This window comes from Delphinapterus leucas, chromosome 4 (assembly GCF_059928025.1).
Source record: "Delphinapterus leucas isolate spDelLeu-1000000601 "Yukka" chromosome 4, BTC_Dleu_Yukka2, whole genome shotgun sequence".
NCBI classification, from domain to species: Eukaryota; Metazoa; Chordata; class Mammalia; order Artiodactyla; family Monodontidae; genus Delphinapterus; species Delphinapterus leucas.
Genome location: NC_143132.1, coordinates 95,907,479 through 95,921,908, shown reverse-complemented (window position 1 = coordinate 95,921,908; position 14,430 = coordinate 95,907,479). Strand labels below are relative to the sequence as shown.

Sequence of the window (14,430 nt, the reverse complement as noted above, 5' to 3'; positions counted from 1 at the left end):
TTCAGAGCAGCACCCACCAATCAAGTGGTTGCATATCTCACAAAACTACAGAATTTATAATTTTAGAAATCTGAAGTAGAGTTTGCAATGTGATCTCAGTGGCTGGGTCACTTCGCCTTGTAAAGCTTTTTTATCTGATCATGAGACAAACAGCCGACTTCTTCAAGGCATACTAGTGCCATGAAATCATGCTCCTACTTTGCCCTCTTTCATCATATCACCAGGAGCTTAGAGTCTGGTATAAGAGAAGGCATGACAGAGAGTTAATTTTTGCCAATGCCCTTCTGGCCTTCACTGCAAGAGATGGTTATTCAGTTTGTTTTTTTTTTTCTGGGCATTTAAGTAGAGCTTTGATGGTGCTTCTCACCATATTATTGGGTCTGCATGACCGCTTTATAGTGCGTCTGAAATCTTTGGGGTCATGGTCTCAGAGTCCCTGACCTTTGCTGTGTCCTAAAGTTCTAGTTGGGAGATTGTGAGAACCTTGGCGAAGGACAAGAGGCATGCATCTCCATGAATTTGTTTCTGTGAGATTTCAGGACAAAATGTGGCTTGCTGAGGAAGTGCCACGTGCCACCTAGCCTCAGGGAGCAGCTCTCAGCCCAGCACGCTGAAACAGAGCTTTGCCCTTGTGGTCTCAGGTGGTTGAAATGCTGCCTTGTGCCCACCCCTGCCTGCTTTGGCACATCTCCAGGAGGAGCTGCAGCCTCAGTGTGGTCCAAGAAGTTTACTCCCTGCTTCTTGGGGCCTTAGTAAGAAGCGAAAAGGTTCAACCAGCAAAGCGAAGGCCTGGGAAACGTTTGCTGCCATCAGCTCTGATGGTTGCACCTAAGGTAGAACTTCTTGTAGCTTCTTGTTTAGCTTTTTTGTTTTTGTTTCTTACAAGGGGACCAGCTATGGGACCTGGGTTAAGCCCTTCAACAGAACCATTCTGAAGAGCAGAAGTGGCGAATGACAGGCTATGACTGGGGACTGACTTTGGGGAAGGCTGGGTTTTTGCAATGAGAGCCAAAGACGTTTCCACCTTCTAGCCCACAGGTTAAGTTACTGAAAATGAATCACCATCATTTCTACATATTTCTTGTGTGTTTGCTCCTACTCTGGAGAGTAATCTAACTCATCATTGGCAATCAGGGCCTCTGAGTTCTGTTTGTGTTTGCTTTTGCTCTTCGCCTTGCTGCTCGTCTGGGTGTTTGCCTGTGCATCTGACATCTGCTGGTAATAGAAGCCTTTGTCTTCGGCAGGCCCGCCCCAGTTCTCCTGGCTCTCACCCTCTGTGGCATAGGAGAAACCTTCTTCCACCGAGAAGGGGTCGTCCACGTCGTAACGCTGGTACGTGCTTTGGTGCAGGGCTTCTTCGCGGGCGCTGATTTCCAGGGTGCTGTTCCAGATGCCGTACCCAAAATAAATGAGCATACCTGTAGGTGGGAGGTGGGGGGAAGCACAAGTGGGATAAGCAGTTGCTTTGGGATCTATGGGTCAAGCAGGGAGCTCACTCTCAGTCGTGAAAGCAGAGCTGGTGCTGGATGTGTTTTCTTTGGTCTGTACAGTGTACTGAAAAGACTCGAATTAGATGCTGTTTAAAAATTGGGAGATCTTGCATTAAGCAACCCATATTTACAGCTTCCCCTAAAAAAGTCAGAAGGACTGACAACACTGTACCCACATTCCGATATGGAAACGTTTGGCTGGAGATGAGAACTGGCTGCCTCTTTAGTTAGGATATGGGCTCTTGAGGTCACCTCAGTCCCCCCCTCCCCCGTTGACATCTAGCTCACTGTACTCATGTAGGTGCTCGCCAGGAATTTGCATTTTCTACTCTGGATTAAATAGTTATGGATCACCAGCGGTGTATTCCCAACCTTCTCATAGCATCTTATTATCCCATACCTGCACTTAGGGACTCCATCTTTTATTTCACCACGTAGCAACATGCATATATGATCCTATGATTTACTTTGCCATTTTTCACTCACCAAAGTCATGATACATTACTGCCACTCAGCTGTCCACTTTCATCTGTGGACTCTCACAGTGTCTAGTGCATGCCACTGTTTCGGCCCTTAGGGTATCTGTCGTGTGCTTATCTGCACAGGGTGCTTCTGTTTTATAGACTCTGCAGAAAACTGGCACTTAATGTTTGTTGAAGGAATGAATGAGAACTCCTGATACGCATGCAGTGTCCCGTGCAACCTTCTCATTCCAAGCGAAGGAAAGAAACCTGCCTTCCTAGTTAATATGTAGCATTAATATGGGCTAATGTTTCATTTCTATTAGAATTTCTAGGAAAAGATATATGAAAATAGCTTGAGAGACCCCATTTTCTACCTTGAAAAGCCCATGAAGGCTCAGGGCCTGGAACGCTGAGAACCGTAGCCTTGGAGGCCATGGGGCATGATGGTTAAGAGTGCGAGGTCTGGGTTCAAATCATGCCTCTATCACTATTAGCTGTGTAACCCTGGACCAGTTACTGAGCCTCTTTGTGCCTCAGCTTTCTCTTCTAGGAAACCATGAGAGTACTGTACCTATACCTTGGGGTTGCTGTGAGGAGGAAACGAGATAAGCAGTGGTTCTCAACCCTGGCTGCACCTGGAGGGCCACCTGGGGAGTTTTTGCATAATCCTGATACCTGAGCCTCATCCTCTGTAGAGATTCTGATTTAATTGGTCTGCAGTGTGACCCAAGCATAGGTGTTTTTAAAGCTTCCCAGGTGATTCCAGTGGTCAGCCAAGGCTGAGAACCGCTGAGATCAGGAACATTAAAGCTCGTGATGTGGGAATTCCCTGGCGGTCCAGTGGTTAGAACTCGTCACTTTCACTGTCATGGGCCCGGGTTCGATCCCTGGTCAGGGAACTAAGATCCCACAAACTGCGTGGCGTGGCCAGAAAACAAACAAAAAAACAACTCCTGGTGCGCATGCTTCACTGCCAACTTTGGCCATTTTGTGGCCTGGCCGCTGGGGGCCCCTCGGTTATGCACCCTCTTTCCAGGCCCCAACGCCCTCTTCTCGGTGGCACTAGCCTCTTTGACTTTGCTAACCCTGTGGGCATCTGCTGGGCTGTTTGCTTAGAACCACAAGGTGAGGCCTGCTTTCCGCTCTGGTGCTTGAGGTATCCTGCTTCCTTTTGAATTTGCAGTGTGTCTTTTTAAGCTTGGATTTCCCCCCGCCATCCCCCAGTGAAATCAACTTTCCAGGAGCCAAAGTAAGCAGAGATTTATAGTCCTAATTGGTAATAAGTCCTGGAGTTAATCATTTGCAGAGGTAGCTATTCTGAAATAGCGACTTCATTTTTTCTGAGCATGGATCTTTACTCTTTCTTGTCTGGGGGTGGGTGTGGCCATGGGGGATAGTTATTATCCTTGTGTAGAACAAGGCACCAAACTGAGGCCTCTCTTAAAAGGGCCAGCATGCTGCTTCTTGGAGAATGCCTCTGTTGGAAGCATGTTTGTTTCAGGAGACTAGGTTTATCGTCAGGCACACACCTCCTTATGCCCAATTTTTTTTTCTTGCTATCTTTTCCCTTAGACATACAGGCAGGTGCCAAAGCTTGTCTTCTCCTTCAGCTTGGTATCTATTACATCAATTCTGTCCTCTTTGATCCCCTTCTCGGATCCTATTTATAAGCATGTTATTTCCCTACTAAACTTAATACCATTTTTTCTTTCCCCCTTTGCCCCTAGCTTCTCTCTTCTGTACTATACGAGTCATCATTCGAGCACTGGTTTGACACCTATTCTGACAAACCTTCCCCTGTCCCCACCAAGTATTGGGGTGTCAGGTGGATCGGTTTATGGGAATTCTCTGGGAGCCTTGGTGTGATTACTCATAGGATCATAGATATTTAGAGCTGGAAAAGAGTCTATGTCATTTACCTATGTGAATACCTTCATTTTACAGATGAAGAAATGGAGGCTGGGAAAGACTGAGTCACAGCAGTAGCATTCCATGAGGATAGAGAGAAGGCTCTAGCTTATTCACCCCTTCACACCCCCTCCACTGCTCTGTTATAGACTGTGCCTAGTGCAAAAATATCTGGTACAAGTTAGGTTCTATCTGGGGAGTGGCTGGGCCTGGAAGGAACATGAGTGTGTGTGTGTGTGTGTGTGTGTGTGTGTGTGTCTGTGCGCAAATGTGTCGACTGTGATTACTTTGGGAAAGCAATCCATGGAAACCTACTACATAAATATTTATGGGCCTTCTAATGTTTGCTCTGAGCCCCCTACAGTTTCAAAGGTGTGTCACTTTGTCTTCAAAAATACATTTCAAATATGAGTGCTGTGAACCAAGAATCGACTGTGTGTATCGGCCTGACAGCATGAACAGCCGGCTTGGGCACATGCGTTCTCCTAGGGCTTGGCGTTCTGTCTGCCTTTATCCTTCTCCCTGGCCCTTGAATCAGTTCAGGAAAAGTGGTGTGAGGCAGAGAAGGACTGGAGAAAAGGAAGAATGGAGGGGGACAAAGGAACAGAGGGGAACAAATGAGCGGGGGCGGAGAGAAGAGAGAAACATGTATTACCATCTGTCACACATAAACAAGGGCTTTGTGTTGGAGCAGTAAACAGAGCTGCTAAAAGCCTCCGTGTAGAAGCAGGGTGTTTTGTTTCTGCTCCTTTTTTCAGTTGGCCTAGAGAAGGAAGCATGAGGTCGTTTCTGAAAAATCTGTGGGGAGCTTCTGGGAATCCTGAATCATCTGAACAAAACTTCACACAACCCCTCTGGGTGCTGAGGTCCTACAGTGATGCATCCTTTATGTCACACCTTTCTCCCAAGGAACGCAAAATGTTTTACAAATGTTGTCTTGTTTAGACTCCTCCTGGCCTGTTTCAGAATGGGGTGTGTGTGTGTGTGTGTAGGTTAAGGTTATGTGCGTTTCACAGGCTGGAAACTGCGGCACAAGGCGAAATACAGGACTTTCCACAGCTACACAGTCAGTGTTTAGGTAGTGTTCAGACTGTGGATCCTTCCGGGTCCTCCATGTCATAATCCAGGCTGCTTTCAATTGTTATTTCTCACACCTACCAGGGGTGGCTGGGAGGTATAGACTAATTGGAAGCAATTTTGCTGAACTTTACTTTTGAAGAATTTAAAACATACAGAAGTGGAGAGAATAGTATAAAAAAGCCTATGTATTCATGCTAGCCCGCTCCCTCCCCCCTACCACTTTGTCTTTAGATTATTTTGAAACAAATCCGTTTCATCCTGTTTCGTCTGTAAATGTTTCAGTATGTATCTGTAAAATAGACTCCTTTAAAAACCTTAACTTAGTATCATTATCACATCTAAAAACTGATAATAATTCCTTAATATGGAGCTTCTCTGGTGGTGCAGTGGTTGAGAATCTGCCTACCAATTCAGGGGACACGGGGCCCTGGTCTGGGAAGATCCCACACGCTGTGGAGCAACTAAGCACGTGCGCCACAGCTACTGAGCCTGCGCTCTAGAGCCCGCGAGCCACAGCTACTGAAGCCCTCATGCCACAACTACTGAAGCCCGCGTGCCTAGAGCCCATGCTCTGCAACGAGAAGCCACCGCAATGTGAAGCCCGTGCACCGCAGCAAAGAGTAGCCCCCGCTCGCCACAACTAAAAAGAAAGCCTGCGTGCAGCGACGAAGACCCAGTGCAGCCAAAAATACATAAAGAAATAAATTTATTAAAAAAAAGAAATTTATTTTAAAAATTCCTTAATATCATCTGATATCCAGCAGCATTAAAATTTCCCCAAATTATTATGTCTGGATCAACTCTTCACTTATTGAAGCTATACACTTATTTCAATGATGCTATCATTGCTTGAAATAGTTTTTGGGTCCTGTCATTTAGGTTGTCACTGGGATTGGGTTTACTCTTTTGTAAACCCTTACAGATGGCAAAGTTTTATCTTTTGAAAGTAGATTTGCTTTTAGCATAAGCCAGAAGTCATTTGGAACCAAGCCTCAAGAATAAGATGGCTGATTGATAAATAATATTACTTATTCTATTTGGGTACTTAATTCTCCAGTTCCATAAAAACTTAGATCCACTGCTTTGTAGTTATACATCTGATACCTGAATGAATGAAAGGCAGGCATGATGTTAAAAATCAGAAGGGAATCAGCTTTTGTGTTGCAGCAGGGTCTTGGAGGCCCCCCTGCTGGGCTGGAGTTATTGTTTTACTTGCTGGATCGTGGAGGGGAGGGGCCACTCAAGGTAGTGACTAGTTGGCAGCAGGCACAGACGTGTTTCAGTATTTTAACAGCAGACACGGCTGTACTGGGCACCCAGTAATGGCAATGAGTCCCGTGAGAGGCTGTTTGCGCTGAAGGGACATATTCAAAGGGAGGCTCTGGCTTCTTTTCCGGACAGAAGTTCCCGGGTGGAGAATACGCCTGCCATATTGTCTTCATCTTGTCTAGCCTGAGAGGTTCGGGCTAGACAAGATGAAGAATCATGCCTTCAGCAATTGAACGGGCTTTCTTTATGTAACAATACCTTGTGATCAGAAGGCCCTTTATACAAACACACTTCCTCGTCCATCATCCCAGAGAAGTTAAGAAGTGTGCAATATGCAGGGATTGAAATGGCACCAGAACTCACATCTCTTGAGTCTAAATGGAGGGCCGCTCCCATCCTACCCAGGGGCCTCCAGAGAGCTTTTTGGGATGTCAGGTTGCCTTCATGAGATCAGGGCACCTCAGTGTCAGCTGGTGAAACACCTACTTACTCCACTTGTCTCTGTCCATCCTGTGCAAATTAAGCAAATGACCTCAAACCTACAAGTGAGGGGGTAGGGGTAGGGGCTCCTCTGAATCATATGGGAGAAATCCAGAACAAAAGCTCAATGCTGAAAAGAGCCCAGGTGACCTGGGTCTAGACAGATTTCCAATCCTGCAGGAACAAGCTCAGGTTATGAAGAAGGTCCCTGACCTCTGGGGTCCCCCAGGAGCTGCCTGTCCTCTGAACATGGCTCCACGCTCAGGGCCAAAAGAGGCGGGCCACCTGACCTCAGGCTGGGTGGAACAGCCTCTTCCTGGGGCACGGTTTCCAGCAGGAAGCCCTGCTCGCTGAAGGTAACGAGGCGCTTTGTTATGCCCGGAGGCTTTTTTATTTTTACTACTCTGGGATCAACTTTCCAAAACAGACACTTGCCAATGCAGAAATGAAGATGGTAATGAGAAGGTGGCCTCCCGTCCAGCACAGTCCCCACCAGCTCCCACTTTGCTGGTTATTTTTTAAATACAAGCCCTGTTGATTGTAATAACAGTAAGGTTTGTTTAACATGGTGTGGCCAGGAAGAGCAGGCTCAGGATGGAATAGGGACCGGGGGAGCTTCTCTTCTGGCCCTGCAGCTGATCTAGCGTAAAGTCACATTCTTTATGCCTCAGTTTCCCACCTGCAAAATGGAGCTGGAGACCCTCATGTTATTTGTTGAGTATAATGGCTGTGAGACAGAATGCAGTCTTGTCTAAAGACATATTAAGAAGCCCAGTAATCCAAGCCAGCAGTTCCACCTCTAACTCAACAGAAGCCCAAGGGAAATGTGTCTGTGTGTCCACTGAAAACATGTACAAGAATGTTCTTAGCAGCTCTGCTCCTAATGGCCCTGACTGGAAACATGCTAAATATCCATGGACACCAGGATGGATAAATACATTGTGGTATATCAACACAGTGGAATGCTAGACAGCAAGGAGAATGAACAAACTAAAACTAGAAGCACAAGTTGGATGAATCTCACAAATGTAATGCTGAGGGAAAGAAGCCCATCACCCACTCTTCCACAGCGCTGTCTGTTAAGGGTGCACGGCACACACCCGCTCCAGGGCCTTGCACTGCCATGGTCTCCTCTCCCTTCATTCTCGGCCAGGTGTCTCCCTGTGTATCCCAGCATCTCTGCCAGCAGGCAGCGTCAGCTGCTGAACGATTCACCTCCTCCCTCCCTCCCTCTTGGAATCACCCTGGCCCTGTGGCCGTCCTCACTCTGGCCTCCGTGATTTTTCTTGCTCTTCTGAGCATGATTTTGATGTGGAAGCTGCGAGTTGTTTTCTTGTTTCCTTCAAGGAGAATTTCAAACTTATTTATGGGACATATCATCAGGAATTTGTTTATCTTGCTGCCCTGTCAGGTCGAATTCATGGCCCCCTTCTCTCCCTCCTCTTCCCTTCATCACAGTGGCTGCTTTGGGTCAGTTTCCAATAGGATTTCAGATGAGAGCCCAGGCGAAGACCGTAAAGTATGCCTTCTCTTTGGGATAGTGGTGGTTTAGTACAGGATTTATGAGGGCCATTGCGCAAATCACAAGTCCTATCTGTTCTCTAAAGCTATAGGCGGTAATTTGTTTTCCTCAGAGGGACTGAAAAAATTCCAGATGAAAACTTGACAGACTCCAGAGTAAGGGCACCCACAGCTGGTCTAACAGATGATTCATTTACAGTAAAGGTCCACAGGGACCAGTAGACCTGACACATGCCTGGAAAATACCATTGTATAGTGTTCTTACTGGTCCCTCCTAGTTTCATATTCCCTGAGCCCCTGCCCAACCTCTGAGGTATTCCTTTACAAAACTGCATCATCGAAGAGAAAAGGTAGATGAAAGCCGCTTTGTGGTCATTTTGTTGGGGATTATTAAACATTTGCTATTTGTGTTATTTCTCTTGTCAAAAGGAAAATAAACAAGTGCTGGGTGTCTAGTTAGGACTGTGCCTCATTTCTCGCTGTGAGTTGTGCTCTCAAAAGCTTAGCAAAACATTGTTACAAAAATGCTGTAATTAAGATTCATTTAGAGAAATTTGGGTAAAAAAAATGTGTTTAAGAAGATTATCAAGTTATGACTCAGCCTAACCATGTAAATCTTTTAAAAAAGTATCAGAAGTTTCATAAGAAGCTCCATTTAGAAACCTCTCTACTGTTCTTCCCAGGAAACTTATATTATGAATAGAGAGATTAAGAAGAATAATCTGACATTTTGGAGGCTCAGATGTTTAGAGATAGGATATTTATCCTACAAGATAGGATATTTATTCTACAAGATAGTTAAAAATTTTACAAGCCAATTTGGGGTTGTGGTATGGATATATTTTATATATCCCCAAATAGGGAGTTTTGTAATTAAATTATCTGCCCTTCTTGCTAATACCTTCTTATTCTTCTCTCTAGATCAGTGGCTCTCAAATTTGAGCATGCATCAGAATTACCTGGGGGGCTTGTTAAAATCTAAATTGCCCTCAGAGATTCTGATTCTATCTGTAGGTCTGGGATGGGCTCTGAAATTACATTTCTAACTAGTTTCCACATAATATTGATGCTGCTGGTCTGGGACCACACTTTGAGAACCACTGTTCTAGATCATTGTAAACCTGGCTGCACATTAAAATTACCTAAGAGAGTTTTAAAAATACCCAATAGTTGGCCATACCAGACCAATTGAATCAGAACATCTCTGTGAGAGGATCCTGGTCATAGAATGTTTCAGAAGCAACTCTCACGATTCTGTTGTGTAGTCAAGGTTGAGAATCATTGTTCTAGGCGAAACTTACTTATATTCCAGCCTTCAAAGATCATGATACCAAAGCAGTTAATAGCTAGCAGTTGGGTGCTTCTTAAACTGCAGGCTTCATTGCCCTCTGTCTGGGCAGCCCAAGCTGCAGGGTGGCATCCTCCCATGCTAAGGAGTATCAGTTCCTGGAGCTAGTTTGAAGTTTGTGCTATCAGCAAGATTACAGAAGGTTCTCTGGGAGTTTTCTTCTGCCTGATAACTGGGAAGGCAGCCTGAATCAGAACAGGTTCATGTTGTACTTTGGCATGTGATAGCTAGTCTGGGAGACAATGAATCATTCTATCTTTTTAAAAGAAAGGCAGCAAAACAATATTTCTTACTGCTTTCTCTGATATTTTCTTATTTAAGCCCCAAACAGCAACTAGATCAAGGCTAAAAGAATTATCTGCATTTTTACAGATGAGAAAACTGAGGCCCAAAGGAGTTAAGTGAACTTCCCAAGGTCACAAGGAAGTGGCAGAGCTGTGAGTGAACTTGGGGCTGTCTGACTCCAAAGGCAATATAGGCAAATCAATAGATGTGATACACCATATTAACAAATTGAAGAATAAAAGCCATAAGATCGTCTCAATAGATGCAGAACAAGCTTTTGATAAAATTCAACACCAATTTACGATAAAAACTCTCCAGAAAGTGGGCATAGAGGGAACCTAACTCAACATAATATAGGCCACGTATGACGAACCCACAGCAAACATTACTCTCAATGGTGAAAAACTGAAAGCATTTCCTCTAAGATCAGGAAGAAGACAAGGATATCCACTCTCACCACTGTTATTCACCATAGTTTTAGAAGTCCTAGCCATGGCAGTCAGAGAAGAAAAAGAAATAAAAGGAATCCAAACTGGCAAAGAAGAAGTAAAACTGTCACTGTTTGCAGATGACGTTATACTATACATAGAAAATCCTAAAGATGCCACCAGAAAACTACTAGAGCTAATCAATGAACTTAGTAAACTCACAGGATACAAAATTAATACACAGAAATCTCTTGCACTCCTATACATTAAAAATGAAACTTCAGAAAGAGAAATTAAGGAAACAATCCCATTTACCACTGCAACAAAAGAATAAAATACCTAGGAATAAACCTACCTAAGGAAGCAAAAGACCTGTATGCAGAAAACTATGATACTGATGAAAGAAATCAAAGATGACACAAACAGATGGAGAGATATACCATGTTCTAGGATTGGAAGAATCAACATTGTGAAAGTGACTGTAGTACCCAAAGCAATCTACAGATTCAATGCAATTGCTATCAAATTACCAACGGCATTTTTCACAGAACTAGAACAAAAATTTTTACAATTTGAATGGAAACACAAAAGACCTCAAAGAGCAAAAGCAATCTTGAGGAAAAAAAGAAAAAAAACAGAGCTGGAGGAATCAGGCTCCCTGATTTCAGACTCTACTACAGGGCTACAGTAATCAAGACAGTATGGTACTGGCACAAAACAGAAATACAGATCAGTGGAACAAGCTAGAAAGCCCAGAGATAAACCCACACACATATGGTTACCTTATCTTTGACAAAGGAGGCTAGAATATACAATGGAGCAAAGACAGCCTCTTCAATAAGTGGAGCTGGGAAAACTGGACAGCTACATGTAAAAGAATGAAATTAGAACACTCCCTAACACCATTCACAAAAATAAACTCAAAATGGATTAAAGACCTAAATGTAAGGCCAGACACTATAAAACTCTTAGAGGAAAACATAGGCAGAACACTCTTTGACATAAATCGCAGCAAGATCTTTTTTGACCCACCTCCTAGAGTAATGGGAATAAAAACAAAAATAAACCAATGGGACCTAATGAAATTTAAAAGCTTTTGCACAGCAAAGGAAACCATAAACGAGATGAAAAGACAACCCTCAGAATGGGACAAAATGTTTGCAAATGAAGCAATGGACAAAGGATTTATCTCCAAAATATATAAGCAGCTCATGCAGCTCAATATCAAAAAAATAAACAACCCAATCCAAAAATGGGCAGAAGACCTAAATAGACATTTCTCCAAAGAAGACATACAGATTGCCAACAAACACATGAAAAGCTGCTCAACGTCACTAATCATTAGAGAAATGCAAATCAAAACCACAGTGAGGTATCACCTCACACTGGTCAGAGTGGCCATCATCACAAAATCTACAAACAATAAATGATGGAGAGGGTGTGGAGAAAAGGGAACCCTCTTGCACCGCTGGTGGGAATGTAAATTGGTACAGCCACTATGGAAAACAGTACGGAGGTTCCTTAAAAAAACTAAAAATAGAACTACCATATGATCCAGCAATCCCACTACTGGGCATATACCCTGAGGCAACTATAATTCAAAAAGATACATGTACCACAATGTTCACTGCAGCACTATTTACAATTTCCAGGACATGGAGGCAGCCTAAATGTCCAAAGACAGATGAATGGATAAAGAAGATACGGCACATATATACAATGGAATATTACTCAGCCATAAAAAGGAACGAAATTGGGTCATTTATAGAGATGTGGGTGGACCTAGAGACTGTCATTCAGAGTGAAGTAAGAAGGAAAAACAAGTATGGTATATTAATGCATATGTGTGGAATCTGAAAAAGTTGGCATAAATGATCTTATTTACAAAGCAGAAATAGGGACACAGATGTAGAGAGCAAACATGCATACCAAGGGGGAAAGGGGGAGGTGGGATGAATTGGAAGATTGGTATTGACATATATACACTATTGATACTATGTATAAAGTAGATAACTAATGAACCTACTGTATAGTACAGGGAACTCTACTCAATGCTCTGTGGTGACCTAAATGGGAAGGAAATCCAAAAAAGAGGGGATATATGTATACATATAGCTGATTCACTTTGCTGTACAGTAGAAACGAATACAACATTGTAAAGCAACTATGCTCTAATAAAAATTAAAACAAAAACAAAAACTGTAAACCAATTACATATATGAATTTAGATATGCTAACATTAAAAAAATTTTCAAGTAAAATCTAGCTTTGTATCAAAAAAACAAAAAAACAAAACCATAGGCAGGGGGTTCCTGTCACCTCATCACTTTTGCAAAATTCCTCTGGTTGTCCAGAAACAGATATTATGCAGGACTGGCTACATAATTTGTAGGTCCCAGTGCAAAATGAAACCATGGAGCCTCTTGTTAAAAAATTGTTAAGAATTCAAGAAGACAGCAGCAGAGCATTAAGCCAAGTGCAGAGCCCTGTGTGACTGCACAGATCATCCACCCATGGAGCCACCCCTGATGTTATGTGTTAATCTGCACAGACTACACATCAAACGTTCTGAGCAAATAAGGTCTGTTCAGAGGCACCCTGGTGGAGAGGTAGGAGCCCCAGATCTGAGCATGGAGATTCTAGATTGTAGTAATAGCTCTATGAATAACTTCCTGTTATTCCTGTTGACCTTGAGCATGTTATTTAACCTCTTGGAGGTTCAGTTTGCTTATCTGTAAGGTTGAGAGAGGGAGAAGTGGGGAAGTGGTGGACCGTGTCAGTGTTTCTCAAACTTTATTTATATGTTATTTATATTCATATACTACATTTTTAGTATAGTGGTTATGATCATGGACTCTGGACCCACACACCTGAGTTCTAATTTGGCTTTGCTGTATTCTAACTGTGTGACCTCAGTCAAGTGCCCCAGTTTCCTCATCTGTGAAATGCAGGTGGCTGTGCAGATTAAATAAGTTAACATAAGTAAAGTCCTTGGAATGATGGCTAATAAGTATCAAGAGCTATATAAGTGTTAATTATTACTTTGAATCATATGGCACATGTACTAGTACTAATTTTTTCTTCAATTTGACTCTTTAAAAAACTTTTATTGCAGCATAATTGCTTTACAAGGTTGTGTTAGTTTCTGTTGTACAACAAGTGAATCAGCTATATGTATACATATATCCCCATATCCCCTCCCTCATGAGCCCCCCTCCCACCCTCCCTATCCCACCCCTCTAGGTGGTCACAGAGCACTGAGCTGATCGCCCTGTGCTATGCAGCAGCTTCCTACTAGCTAACTATTTTACATTTGGTAGTGTATATATGTCAATGCTACTCTCTCACTTCGTCCCAGCTTCCCCTTCCCTGCCTGTGTCCTCAAGTCTGTTTTCCATGTCTGCGTCTTTATTCCTGCCCTGCCACTAGGTTCATCAGTACCGTTTTTTTTTAGATTACATATATGTGCATTAGCATGGTACTTGTTTTTCTCTTTCTGACTTACTTCACTCTGTATGATAGACTCTAGGTCCATCCACCTCATTATAAATAACTCAATTTTGTTCTTTTTTATGGCTGAGTAATATTCCATTGTATATATGTGCCACATCTTCTTTACCATTCATCTGTCGATGGACACTTAGGTTGCTTCCATGTCTTGGAAATTGTAAACAGTGCTGCAGTGAACATTGTGGTACATGTATCTTTTTGAATTATAGTTGCCTCAGGGTATATGCCCAGTAGTGGGATTGCTGGATCATATGGTAGTTCTATTTTTAGTTTTTTAAGGAACCTCTGTACTGTTTTCCATAGTGGCTGTACCAATTTACATTCCCACCAGTGGTGCAAGAGGGTTCCGTTTTCTCCACACCCTCTCCATCATTTATTGTTTGTAGATTTTGTGATGATGGCCATTCTGACCAGTGTGAGGTGATACCTCACTGTGGTTTTGATTTGCATTTCTCTAATGATTAGTGACGTTGAGCAGCTTTTCATGTGTTTGTTGGCAATCTGTATGTCTTCCTTGGAGAAATGTCTATTTAGATCTTCTGCCCATTTTTGGATTGGGTTGTTTGTTTTCTTTGATATTGAGCTACATGAGCTGCTTGTATATTTTGGAGATTAATCCTTTGTCCATTGCTTCATTTGCAAACATT

At 43.1% G+C, this 14,430-nt stretch overlaps 1 protein-coding gene across 1 annotated transcript in view; it reads right to left on the bottom strand.

The window, feature by feature from the left end:
* Positions 1 to 258: 258 nt before the first annotated feature.
* SLC7A14 (solute carrier family 7 member 14) overlaps positions 259 to 14,430 on the bottom strand; it is a 70,541-nt gene continuing 56,369 nt past the window's right edge. Inside the window, exon 7 of the mRNA XM_022572440.3 lies at positions 259 to 1,418. Within this exon, the coding sequence (XP_022428148.1) occupies positions 1,096 to 1,418 (323 nt within the window). The 3' untranslated portion in view covers positions 259 to 1,095. The remainder of the gene's footprint in view (positions 1,419 to 14,430) is intronic.